Genomic DNA, 12,951 nt, shown 5'->3' with positions numbered 1-12,951 from the left:
GTTTCTCCAGCACCCAGGGGAGTTAGGATGCTCCTTACTCTGCAGACAAGGAAACTGAAAGAATCTTAGAGAGGGAAGTGACCTGCTCAGAGTCCCAGTCAGGAAGCTTTGTGTACATCCAGCTACACTGAGTTCTTGGGCCTATGGATATCTCAGTTTCTCCATCTATGAAATACAAATCTCAAGGTTCTGAGTCCTCTTTCCTTGACAGGAGTCTATCTGTCACCTATAGGGTATGGACAGGACCCTACCTGGCCTCCATGTCCACCACATGCAGGGTATCTTCCAGCAGACAGGTCTTGAGTTCATAGTCCTCCTGGCTGCTGGCCGTCAGTGAAGGAGATGCATTGACTTCTAGCAGCCACCTGGGGAGGGTGTGGGAGACCTTGGGGAGGGCTGTCAGAGGTCCTGTCTACCTTCCCGCAAAAGGTTTTCAGGATGTAGTGCAAACCCAAGTGTCTTACAACTTATAAAAGCATCCAAAAGATGTACAAACACGCCCGAGGGAGGACGGAAATGAGCCCAACACAAGATGCATGGGCTCAGCACAGCTCTAAGTTCTGTAGGTGGAAGATGATGAAACCCAGCAAAGTGATACAGAAAAATCCTATGGCACCCATGTCTGTGAGCATTAATAGACAGCGGTGAACCAGTGGCAATGAAGTCACCCGTGTGGGTGAAAACTGCTCGGGATCACTGTAAGATCAGTGAGTAAAATTACAGTGCTGGGGTGGGTTACCTCCCTGAGTGGATGGCCAGGCTATACACTGCCATTGTTGCATGCCAGAACTAGACAATAAGGCCCTTTTGCTGGGGACGCTACACTCTGGTTGCGGGACATGGAGAAGCCAGACTGGGCCTGGAAGCTCCCTCCTTGAAGGCTAGCACTGTGGGGCTGAAGGCACGGTGCGGGCTGGTGGAGGGAGCTGTTAACAGTTTGCTCACCTGTAGCTACAAAACACTAGGGACATTAGCATACCACATAAGATGTGCCCACTGGCACAACAGTGGCCCCATGGGGCACAAGTGTTTTCCAATTGGATCCAAGGCCTGCTGCAAGGAGGGAGCCTGGGTTTGATACTGCCCGTCAGGACAAAACCCCATAGCTGGAAGGGTACAAGCCTACTGCTGCTGTTTTGATAACTGGACACAAGGCAAAGCCTCTTTCTGCAGATGGCTGCAGTTACTGCGGAGACTTACGGGTGCAAAGGAATAAAATTACAGTAGCACTGCAGCCTGATGCTCAGCCCAGGGAGGGGGGGATGAAGGGGGGATGGAGGGAGGGGGAGTACACACAATCAGGTCTCTCTCACTCCCTCTAAGGCTCAGGAAATGCTATGGAAAGGTAGACAGACGATAAGAGCCAGAGCCACCCGAGGCTGTGAAATGCTGTCCCCCAGCGGGACCCAGCCATCTGTCAGAGTGACTGTTATTTTCTACAGGAGACCCTCACAAGACTGGGCTCACTCACAGTCCTTGTGAAAGGTGACAAGGGTTCGCATGGCCTCCCCCTGGGATGAGATCTCTCTCTGCTGCCTGATGCCCATTCTCTTGAAACTGCTTAGCCATGCTCCTAAGAGCAAAGTAACCCCACTTAGCCTCTCTATCTGTGAATACAAGTGGACTCTTCGAGAAAGGTCTTGCAACAGTGATTCAGTTACAATTGGTAGAGATCACTCTAGAAGAGGCCTGCACCAATTAGATCTTTTATCCTTTTAACAATCCATTAAGAACAGACACCCTGATCAAACCCAATTTACAGACTGGCAAACTGAGGCACAGAAAAAAGGACGCATGTCTAAATTTACAGATAAGACACAGCAGAAGTGGGATTCAAGCCCTGGTGGTCTGCCCTGAAGTGTGTAGCAGGTCATGACCCCCACCCCGCCCTGGCCCTCTGGGCCATTGTCCACTTACGGCTTGAGGTCCTGGTCAATGAGGATGTCATAGCCATATAGCTCAAAGCAGTGCTTATCACTGATGATCACCTTCTGCACACTCTGCAGGCTCTTGATGAAGATGTTGTCCATGTCACTGAAGAGCGTCTCCACGGCCTTAGGACCATGCTTGGATGCCAGGTACTGCCGGAAGCGCTGGAGCATCCACTTGCAACCCTGAGGCCCAGGCAGTTGGGGTGGGAATGGGACCCGGTTTATCAGAGCCCACCGGATAGTCCTTGAATGAACCCATGCATAGCACCCCTCTAGCCTAGTGGGAGGGCTCCACCTGAGCCCTGGGATTAGGAAATTTGGGTATGCCCCTTGCTCTGGAGTGAGTATCTCCATAGCTAAGAAGACAGGCTATGCCTCTGGCCCATGGCCTGTACAAGCGGCTTCTCCTAGTAGACTGCACTTGTAGCCTGTTAGGGCAGAAAGGCAACCAACAAGCTTCTGTTCCTAGGATTATGTGACATGAGATGAACCAAGGGAGGGAAAAGACAACAGTAAGTGTGAACTCATCCATGCCCCTGGCTTGGCCCTTAACTCTGAGAAGTGTGAGAATTCTATAATTGTACTGACTTTCAGGCTATCATATGGATTGATGATAAACAGATAAGTAGATTAGATAGATAGATAGATAGATAGATAGATAGATAGATAGATAGACAGATAGATAGATAATTTATAGGTAGATTGACAGTTGATAGGCAGAATATCTGTTTAATATACCAGCTGATGGACTGGTTGATTAGTAAGAGACACATAAGATATAAAGATGGATTGTTCAGTAGGTATGTTAATCTGATATTCAAATATTGAGGTCCATGACAAGTGACTCCCCACTGTAGCCTTGCCCTAGCTCTGCAGATGGGAAAGGGTGATCCTGCCCTCTCTGGTAAATTGTGGTCTATCTTGGGTTCCATGTCGCTCTGCTTGTCCTTCCCCACTTGGCCCAGGAGGAGGCCATGTACGTAGCTTCCTTACCTTTTTGGGGTGGTAGTCAGGCGATGTCTTCTGCACGGCAACATTGGTGAGGTGAACATCTGGCAGAGGTTGGTGGTCAAGGGCTAGTGTGGACAGAGAGGGGCAGCTATAGCCCCTGCTGCCCCAAGGACTAAACTGAGACCATGGCAAAGAAAGGAAGGAAGGAAGGAAGGAAGGAAGGAAGGAAGGAAGGAAGAAAGAAAGAAAGAAAGAAAGAAAGAAAGAAAGAAAGAAAGAAAGAGAGGAGGAGGGTCAGGGATGAAAGGAGGAAAGGAGAGAGAGAGGAGGAGGAAGAGGAGGAGAAAGAAAGAAAGAGAGGAAGAAAGAAAGAAAGAAAGAAAGAAAGAAAGACCAACCAAAGTTCACATACATGGGCTTTGCAGTCAGATGGGCCTGGGTGCAAATTCTGGATACATCTTAGGGGCTGTGGATTCCTGAACGATCCAGGTGAGCTCCCTGAGCCTGTTTACCAGCTGTGCTGGCTGGTCTTACGTCAACTTGAAAGAAGCTAAGAGTTATCTGCAAAGAGGGAACTTCAGTTGAGAAAATCCCTCCATAAGATCCAGCTGTTGAGCATTTTCTTAGTGATCGATGGAGGAAGGCCTGGCCCATTGTGGGTGCTTCCATCTCTGCACTGGTGGTTCTGGGTTCTATAAGATAACAGGCTGAGCAAGCCACGGAGATCAAACCAGTAAGCAGCATCCTCTCATGGCCTCTGCATCAGTTCCTGCCTCCAGGTTCCTGTCCTGACTTCATTTGGTGATGGACTACAGTGTGGAAGTGTAAGCCGAATAAGCCCTTTCTTCCCCAATTTGCTTTTGGTCATGGTGTATCATAACAGCAATAGAAACCTAAGACACCAGCTTGTTGGCTGGGAGCTCACAATCACACACAGTGGCTTCTCGGGGCTATTTGAGGGATTAGATGAAGTGCCTTTTGGCTGCCCCACAAGATACTTCTCCGGTACCATCCCATTTGCTCCTGAATAATGCCACGTCATGGGCAGGTGACACTCAGAAAGGACAGGCACTGCCATTCAGAACCCCTCCCTGGGCATCCCTCCCCCAGGACTATGCATCGTCAATCCCCAAATCTCATGAGATGACCTAACACCTCAGGACCTAATTAGGATATTTATGGGCTGGGGGTGGGTGGCACCTGGTCCCTTGCCTGAGTCTAATTCCCCTACAGCACATTTCTGCCTGTCCCTGGCATGTGGGGCAGAGTATGGCAGTTCCAGCCTCCTGGAAAATGAGAGAACTTGTTCATATGAATTTCCTAGTTGTTGTCTTTAGAACTCTCCAAAGGCCTTTTTCCCCCTCATGTTTATCTGAGAGGTTTGTTTTTAATTCTCTGTTTTGGAAGAGTGAACACATGGCCAACCACTGAACAGGAAAAGGGACCTTCTGTTTTCACTAAATGATTTCCAAAAAGATCCCAAGGTAATTCACAGAGAAAAGGGCATCCTACCCACAAGCAGGGCAGGAGCACCCAGATGTAAAACTACCCAGAGCACAGAATGAGATGCACAGACCAGCCCACACTGCAGACAAAATCAACTTCAAACAGGAGACAAAACTAAACATTCTTAAAAGAGTATTCAGGGATAAGTCATTGTCACTTCAGTGGGGCAGAGTCCCTTAGCTATGACACCAAAGCACAAACAACAGAAGAAGAAACAGATAAATTGGATTTTGTAAAAAATCAAAATCTTTTGTGCTGTAGCAATTTTATAAAACATCATCATCATCATCATTATTGTGTGTGTCTGCGTGTGTATGGGGGGTGCCCCACACCTTTACCTGGTGAGCCGCTATCTCAGGCCATTTTGTTATTTTTGCTAGAGTGTATTAGTTGCAGAGACAAGCAGTGAGGTAGGAGCACTTACAATTCAAAGCATTTTCCTCCCCCAATTCTGGATCCTCTGTGTTTTCAAAGTTAGTAAATTAATGACTGATGAGTGGCCTTTTACACTGCTTCCTAAACAAAACAAGCTTTTAAAGAGTGGAAATTGGTAACAGCAATTAATGAAAAAAGCAGCCGTGAATTTTAGAAAAAGGGGGGGGGGGGCTATGTGGGAGGATTCCGAGGGAGGGGAGGGGAAAATGTCATAGTTATAAGCTCAAAAATAAAGGATAAATAAATCCTAGGGAGACAGTACATTTTAACATATCTAGCAATAAATGTAAAATTTATTATCTCTTTGGGGGTGGGGGAAGTGGAAATGGGATTATTAGAACATCAGTCTCCCACACCGCCCTTGTCTCGTTTAGACTCATTCTTGTCAGGGCGTTCTGACAACGCTGCACCTCTGTGTGCTCAGCAGATAGTCAGTACCATGCCACTCCTGCCTTATAACTCAGCCCCCAGCACTCAGGGCTGAGTGTGTCCTATTTGTGTCTGTATGTGTATATACACTTGAACTGTTGCATGTAAACTATATATTGCATGTACCAAAGTTAAGGTCATTGCATTTCTTGTTTGTAACCAATATATATATATAATTTAAAGATGGATATGTTTAGGGTGGGTGATAGCTCAGTCATGAAGTACTTGCCTTCCTGAGTTTGATGCCCAGAAGCCATAGGGGAAAAAAAATTCTGGGAATGGCCAGTCATGGTGGCACAAAGGTTTAATCCCAACATTCAGTCTGGGTTCAGGGCCAGCCTGGTCTACAAATTGAGTATTAGGCCATCCAGGGCTACATGGTGAGACCCCATCTCAAAAACCAACCAACCAACCAACTCTGGACACAGTGGCATGTGCTTGCAGTCCCAGCACTGTGAAGGAGAGACAGCATCAGTAGGGCTGGCCAGCCAGCCTTGCAGAACAGGGAGCTCCCAGCCAGGGTAGATCCCCACACTTAGGGAGCCTTTGTAGTCTTTTCTATATATTTTAATTTTAAGAAGTTGAAAACCATTTAAGAGAAGGGTGAAAAGCATGGTCCAGTTTCTTAGTGTGGCTATTTAGTGAGTGGAGCCCTGCCAGGCCCCTGGAAGGGCTCGGCTTACTCAGTGTGTCCTCAGGATACACAGGGCTGCACCAGCACCTGGGAGTGGCATTTACTGAAGGGGCACTCTGGCGGATAGTGCTTCCTGTGTCTTTTGTGTGTGCTGCTTAATTTTTACTAAAAATGAGGCAGCAGAACAAACAAACTAAACTAAGCTGATGGCATGCATGTGGCAAATGCTTGTTAGAACTGCAGGACAGAATTAATATACTGGTAATGGGGTTGGCAAAACAAGGAAAATACATTGGGACGCTTTTGTGTGCAGGAGGGCCCACACCCAGTCTTAAGGGCAAGCGATGCAAGTATGTTACTTCAGATGCACCCTTAAGCTGAAAGATGAAATCATGGCAGAGAGAGACGAGCAGGGTTGCAATGTCTGCTCAGAGTGCTGCCCCACCCCCACCCCCTTGTAGTCCTGACAGACGGCCCCTCCTCCCAGTAGTGCTGCTCCCTTTTCCTTTGAAGATCAGGCCTAAACATTCAAAACCAAAACAAAAACTGCCTATTTGTTTTGTTGTTGATGCTGGTTCTCTTGTAGCCCAGGCTGGCACCGACTCACTTTATAGCTGAGAATGCCCTTGAACTTCTGAGCCTTCTGCCTCCACCTGCATCCCAGGGCTTTGTGCATGCTGGAAAGGCAACCCACTGGCTGAACTATAGCTCAGTCCTGATATATATATTTTTAAAACACAGGGTCTCACTCTATAGTCCTGAGTGGACTCAAAGTCATAATCCTCCTGTTCCAACCCCCCAAATGCTGAAATGACAGGCTTGTGTCATGTGTAATCATACCCAGTCAATTCTTTTTTATTTATATATGTTTTGTAGACAATATTTTAACCTGGCTCAAAAGTAAAAATATAATATACACATATGTATGTGTGTGTATATATAATCTCCTTTCCAATAATTTTTCCTCCCTAAGACAGTTTCTGTGTCTAGGTTTGCTTCCCTTCCTCCATCCCTTCCTTCCTTCTTTCTTTTTTTCTTTCTTTTTTTTTCAGTGCTGGGATCAAATCTATGGCCTTGCTTATAAGGCCTGGGCTCTACCATGGAGCCATACTCCCAGCCCTGATTCCAGTTTCTTGTCTATCATTCAGAGGTGCCTGTGCATGAATAAAGAAAACCTATAGAGCTGGAGAGATGGCTCAGAGGTTAAGAGCACTGACTGCTCTTCCTGAGGTCCTGAGTTCAATTCCCAGCAACCACACGGTGACTCGCAACCATCTGAAATGGGATCCGATTCCTTCTTCTGGTGTGTCTGAAGACAGCTACAGTGTACTCACATACATAAGATAAATAAAATCTTTAAAAAAATAAGAAAATATATAGACATTGTTTGGTCCGAATAGGAGTATCCCTTTTGCCGTTGTAGTCTTTTTAAGAGACTGTTTTCCATCAGTATCTAAGGAAGTCCCAGCTCCATTCAACAGCTGCATAGTCTTCCACTGTACAAACACTCCTCCTGGCGTGTTTCCTAGGTTTTGCTCTCATCAAGGGTAGCCATACGAAGTCTTTAAGCCTATTCCCGTGGTGTGTGCACGCACACCAAAGGGGCTTGCTGCCTCAGAGGGCAGGTGTGTCTGGCTTTTGGCAGCTATTCATCAGCTCCTTCAGAGGGTTATACCACTTTACACTCCTGCCACTCACGCACACATCATCCCCCTAAAGCTTTGCCAGGACAGTGTGATAGCTGAGCTTTGGTTTTCAGATTTCAGAAGAAATTGTATTTGAGTGAACGAGGGAGCTGAGCACTGGGAAGATGCAGAAGGATGCAGAGGTTCTGCAAAGCTCAACCTGTCTGCTCCTATGAACATGGGTAAACCCCAACGCTGGGTACCCATGAAGACCACCATCCAGCAGGGACATACGAGGGATGCTACCCTGAGCAAAGCTGTTTCCTGAGAGCCTGGGAACCCCCAGAGGGAAAGGACTGGGCTGGTCCTGCGTAGGGGACCTGGCAAGTAGATGTCTGGTGGTGAAGTTTGGGGCAGGCTGGCTAGAGGAGGGGACTGAGGACTGGGAGGGTAACACTGGGAGGATACAGTGGTCATCGATGCTATTCAGTGTGAATCGGGTGTTGGAGAACCGGGCGAAGCCATCACGGTACAGCCATGCCCGCAGAGGGATGTACTGTTGGGGATGAGGGAGAGAAAAAGGAAATGAAACTCAGAATATTTCCATGGTACTGACTGTCTCATCTGTCTTACCTCTCTCTACCCAGGAGGCCCTGCCTGCTCTCAATAGTGGCCTCATTCCTTCTACTCCCACCCTGTGACTCCACCCCTTCCTTCCCTAAGGATAGGTCTACTACCGTATATGCCACCCCCAGCAGGACCTCATGGTCCTGAAGGCTGGGCTGAACCTGAGACAGTGTGGAGTGGAGTGTACACCAGGAAGCTTTGAACACATGCTGAATGAGTGAATGAATGATAAATGGGTGAGAGGATGCAGAAGCCTCTGGAGTTCAACTGGATTTGAATCCCAGTTTGGCTATTTACCTGCTGTGTGGCCTTGGGCAAGTCATTCAACCTCTCTGCATCTGTTTTTGCTTTTACTTTTTTGAGACAGTATCTCCCTATGTAACGGGTGTGGAACTCACTATGGAGACCAAGCTGGCCGTAAGCTTGAGATCCTCCTACTTCAGCCTCCCAAGCACTCTGGGTTAACCTCTATGCTTCCATTCTCATCTGTGAAATGGGGCTAATAACGGAGGACCTCACTAGGCAGTTAGGATGGAGTGAGTGGGGCTGAGTGCTGGAGCCTGGTGCTCAGTACATGTTTGCTATGGTTACCTGAGGGTCTGAATGAGAGATGGAAGGAATACAGCTGTAGACCTGGGCAGCTAGGATGTAACCCTGGGGACATGCCCCTCAACAGCCTTATCCCTCCATATCCCTGGGCTCACAGGAGGCCCAGCCTGAGAGACTCACCGACATCACCAGCACGTAGACACGCAGGTCAAATTTGCGGCCTGCAGGAAAGAACTGGTTAGTGTAAAGAACACTGACTGGCTGTCAGACAGTAGGCTAGGCTTCAGACCATATTAGGAGATGGTCAGACAGACAGATCTGCCTGTTTGAGGGTCAGAGCACAGCTACACAGGGCACAGAAGATGATTGGGTGGGGCAGTGTTGGGGCAAAGCTGGAGGCTTAATAGCCAAGAAAGGCCCTGTGAGAGGTGGAGACTGATTGACAGACATATAGACAGGTGTAGGCCCAGCCCAGGCTGGGTGAGGCTTTCTGGCTGGACCCAGACCAAGATTGGCAAAGACTGTAGACCCAGGGGAGGGGAAAGAAAGGGAATCGAGGCAGGTGGCAGGGTCCAGGCTGTGTGCAGACGAGGACAGTAATGTAAACAGGGCCAAGTCTCCAAGCAGTTTTCGGGGTTTGTTCTACAAACTATAAGAAGCCACTGGTAGGAGTCAATGCCCCTTGTGGAGCAGCAGTGAGGCCATTACAGCCATCCAGGTGGGGAGACAACAGCAGCTAGGAATGGGATGGAGAACAGAGGTGGCCAGACAGACAGCTTTAGAGCTGATTTGAACTTGGTGACCATCAGTAGAAGTGGAGCTGAAGAGACTGCTCAGGGGTTAGAGTGTGTACTGATCTCCCATAGGACCTGACTTCAGTATCAGCACACCCATCAGGTACACCTCCTTCACATCCAGCTCCAAGACGTCAGATGCCTCTGCAGGCACCTGCACATACTCACACACAGACACAGGCACCTACACATAGTTAAAATAATAAATACAATTTAAAAAGAGAGAGAGAATAAAAGACCGCGGCCAGAAAGCACCAGATACATGTAGACACTTCCTAGGCCTTGATGTAGCAGCCTGGGAGAGGAGAGGCCATGGCTCAGGTAAAGAAGATGGAGGGTTAGCCAAACTGGGGAGCCATTTCAGATCTGAGGCATACTGGTAGGGAGTTGCTAGGAGAGTCCCAAGAGACTTGGCTGGGGACACAGAATCGATGGGGGAGGGAAAAAGAGAAGAGACCCAGAGGCAGCCCCCACAAAGGTCATTACCAGGGGATGAGGAGAGCACTGGGGGGAGACAAGTGACATTAGCTTGGCTGCAGTAAGACTCCTTACGTGGCTTGCTTCTGCTTGTGCTCATATGGAGCACAAGCTCTTAGAATGGAGCCCAGGATGGTGGCTGGCACCAAGGAGGCTCTCTGTAAATGTTTCAATGGATGAAAGCATGCATGAATGAACTGGCTTTCTGAGGAGAATTTTCCGGAGCCCAGTGGGAGTGGGAAGAGCAGGGTAAGCTGGGGCATTGCAGAGTCACAACTATAGGTAGGAGCATATAGGACACGTCTCTGTTTCTGTTTCATTTCAGGCCCGATGACAGGCCAGGCCTTTGCTGACTGCCACACTGATTAGCTGCTCAGAGGGCAGGGGATGGACACGCCCATCTCACCTCCTATTAAGTAGGGGTTTTCCACGTAACGCTGAGCCACGTAGTTCTCCACGGGAATGTCATCTTTCTGGTCGTCAGAACTCCTTGTGTCCTGGTTGTGGGAACACCAAACAGTAATGCACAGCACAGCAAGAGTGCCCTGTGTCGGGGGTGCCAGAGCAAGAGTGCCCTGTGTCGGGGGTGCCAGGTCAGGCACTCTCCCTGGGGAGTCTGACTGGATCTTTATGTCACGTCTCTAAGGTAAGAACTAATGCAATTTCCATTTTACACATGCGCACCTGAAGCCAGAGAGGTGGAATGATTTGTCTGAAGTCACACAGCTGGCCAGAGGTTCAGCAGGGGTGTGGAGCCATATGAGTTGGATCCCAGAGCCTACGTTACTCTTTAGACCTGGGCCACCTCAAAAGGCAGCTGCTGGCCACATGTGCGCATTGACATTTACTTTCATATCGACACTACATGCTATGACTGAACAAAGCCTGAAGCCAGTGGCAACTAAAGAAGCCACCACTCGGAGTCACCAGCATAGTCCAAAGCCTAGCAGCAGAGAGCAGGATTGAGGAGGACAGTATGGGATGCATAGAGTCTTGATTTGAGGTGATGCAAACACTCAGGACATGGGGTTTCCTAACAGGTACACAATATGAATGTTCTAAGTATCTCAGCACTGAACCTTGAAAAACGGTCAAAGGAGGCTCAGTCAGTGTACGGCCGAACACACAAGCATGGGGACCTGAGTTCAGATCCCCGCACCCACATAAAAGCAGGCATGTAACCCCAGCACTGGGGAGGCAAAGATGAAAGAATCCGAAGGGCTCACTGGCCACCCAGTTTAGCTGAATAGGTGAACTTCAGGTTCAGTGGGCGGCCCTGTCTCTAAAGTAACTGAGGAAGACTCCCAGTCTATGCCCCCCCCACATGCACACAAATAATTAAAATCCTGAATTTTGTGTTCTGTGCAGTTTAATCAATCCATTGGTGGAGGAGGTGGAGATGAAGGGGTGATATTGCATGGATAGGCTGGCAGACTGCTGAGCCACGCCCTTTTGTGCCCTCAATTCTCAGGGGAAATGAAATTTCAAAGGTTTAGTGCTTTGGTGAGTTTAGTGGCAGTTCACTTGCCCTCCAATATGCAAGGCTCTGGGTCTTGTCACTATCACAGGACAAGGTGAAGGGAGAAGAAAGGGAGGGAGAGAGGGAAAAAGGGAGGGAGGGAGGGCTGCCTAGAGGGCATCAGAGCAGGGCTGTCTCTTTCCCCTCCTGCCCAGCAGTTCAGCAAGAGTCACAGGCACAGCCCTCCCTGTTACCCCTTGACCTCACTTCAGTGACCTCATGAAAGCCAAGACCAAACCCCAGAGTCACATACACTCTGGGCTCCCAGCCACACAGTGGTCAGCATTGGACTAGGAGCTTCTAGCCATCAGAGCAGAGCCTGCTCCTGCCCAACCGTGGCGCCCACCTGGTCAGCCAGGCCTCTCCTTCCCGGGCCCCTCCTCCCCACTTCTACTCACATGGCTGCCTGAGGGGTTCACGTTGGCACGAGCAGGCTGCGTCTCCACACTGGTGAGTTTTTTCCCTGCAGTGCCCTGATGGGTAGGTTTAAAAGATACATTGGGATGTGCATAAGGGAAGAGGCATTTAGTAAGCACTTGCTTGTCTCCCTGGGAGTTCAGTCCTCCTGCTCCCCACACCCAGCTCTGCTGCCACCCCAAGGGTTCAGAAGGCCTTGGTCACATCTCTAAGAGCACAGCTGTTAATTGAGATCCTGTTCATCAGCACATCGGATCCTCAGCAGGCAGTAAGAGGGGCAGGGTGAAGTCAGGATTTGAACCCAGAGCTGACGCTCTTGTGGGCAACCTTGAAAGGCAACCCTACGAGTTCTGGGGGAAGGAAGGAATGGCCTCCTCCTGGAGGGTAAGGTTTGTGAGGGGAAAGGTGGCCTCACCTTCCTCCAGTCCATGATGTCTTTCAGTCTCCGGAAGAGAAATATGCCCTTGCCCTGAGATCGGGCGACCTGGTGGTGGGTGGGGTTAGGGAAAAGGCAGAGCTCAGCTCAGGACCCCTCCCTGGCCCCCATCCCCAGGGCCTTACCCAGCTCATCTCTGTGTCCATGTCCCAGGGGGCCCCATCTCTGCCCAGAAGAATGGCCATTCAACCCCCATGGGGCTGGAGGAGGGAAGTGAGCTGGGCTTTGCTACAAAGACATACATTTGCGTGAATAATGCAGAAGGACAGACAATTAAGGAACCATCTCGGCCAGTCCTGGAACATATCATCCAATGCTTTTTTTGGAAATCAATTTGCCTTCCTAATTAGGTTTTGCTTCAGCTAATACTGGAATCAGTCTGCCTTTACTGCACTCTGCCATGGGTAATTCATGCCCTCCCAGAGGCAAGGAGGCTGGGGGAATCTTTGATATCCTGTGGTGTTTCTGCCTTCTAAGAGATGTTCACTACTCTCTCCACAGCCCACGGGCCATTGGTACTGCAGTCAAGCAATTACCAAAAGGTATATTGGCACATGTGTGAATGTATGTGATGTGTGTGTGTGTGTGTGTGTGTGTGTGTGTGTGTGTGTGTGTGTTGCT

General features: G+C 49.1%; 1 protein-coding gene across 4 annotated transcripts in view; it reads right to left on the bottom strand.

The window, feature by feature from the left end:
- The window catches only part of Ttll9 (tubulin tyrosine ligase like 9), a 52,316-nt gene that overhangs the window by 8,877 nt on the left and 30,488 nt on the right, over nucleotides 1–12,951 (bottom strand). For all 4 annotated transcript variants that reach the window (XM_076930000.1, XM_034496794.2, XM_076930001.1 and 1 more), the window contains 8 exons: nucleotides 12,310–12,378; nucleotides 11,876–11,950; nucleotides 10,365–10,455; nucleotides 8,868–8,908; nucleotides 7,980–8,067; nucleotides 2,925–2,983; nucleotides 1,918–2,114; nucleotides 252–365 (listed from right to left, as the gene is read on the bottom strand). In XM_076930000.1, coding sequence (XP_076786115.1) covers nucleotides 252–365; nucleotides 1,918–2,114; nucleotides 2,925–2,983; nucleotides 7,980–8,067; nucleotides 8,868–8,908; nucleotides 10,365–10,455; nucleotides 11,876–11,950; nucleotides 12,310–12,378 — 734 coding nt within the window. The remainder of the gene's footprint in view (nucleotides 1–251; nucleotides 366–1,917; nucleotides 2,115–2,924; nucleotides 2,984–7,979; nucleotides 8,068–8,867; nucleotides 8,909–10,364; nucleotides 10,456–11,875; nucleotides 11,951–12,309; nucleotides 12,379–12,951) is intronic.

This window comes from Arvicanthis niloticus, chromosome 2 (genome assembly GCF_011762505.2).
Source record: "Arvicanthis niloticus isolate mArvNil1 chromosome 2, mArvNil1.pat.X, whole genome shotgun sequence".
Classification (NCBI taxonomy): Eukaryota; Metazoa; Chordata; class Mammalia; order Rodentia; family Muridae; genus Arvicanthis; species Arvicanthis niloticus.
The sequence above is the reverse complement of the archived record's forward strand: the minus strand, read 5'-3'. Positions and strand labels throughout refer to the sequence as shown.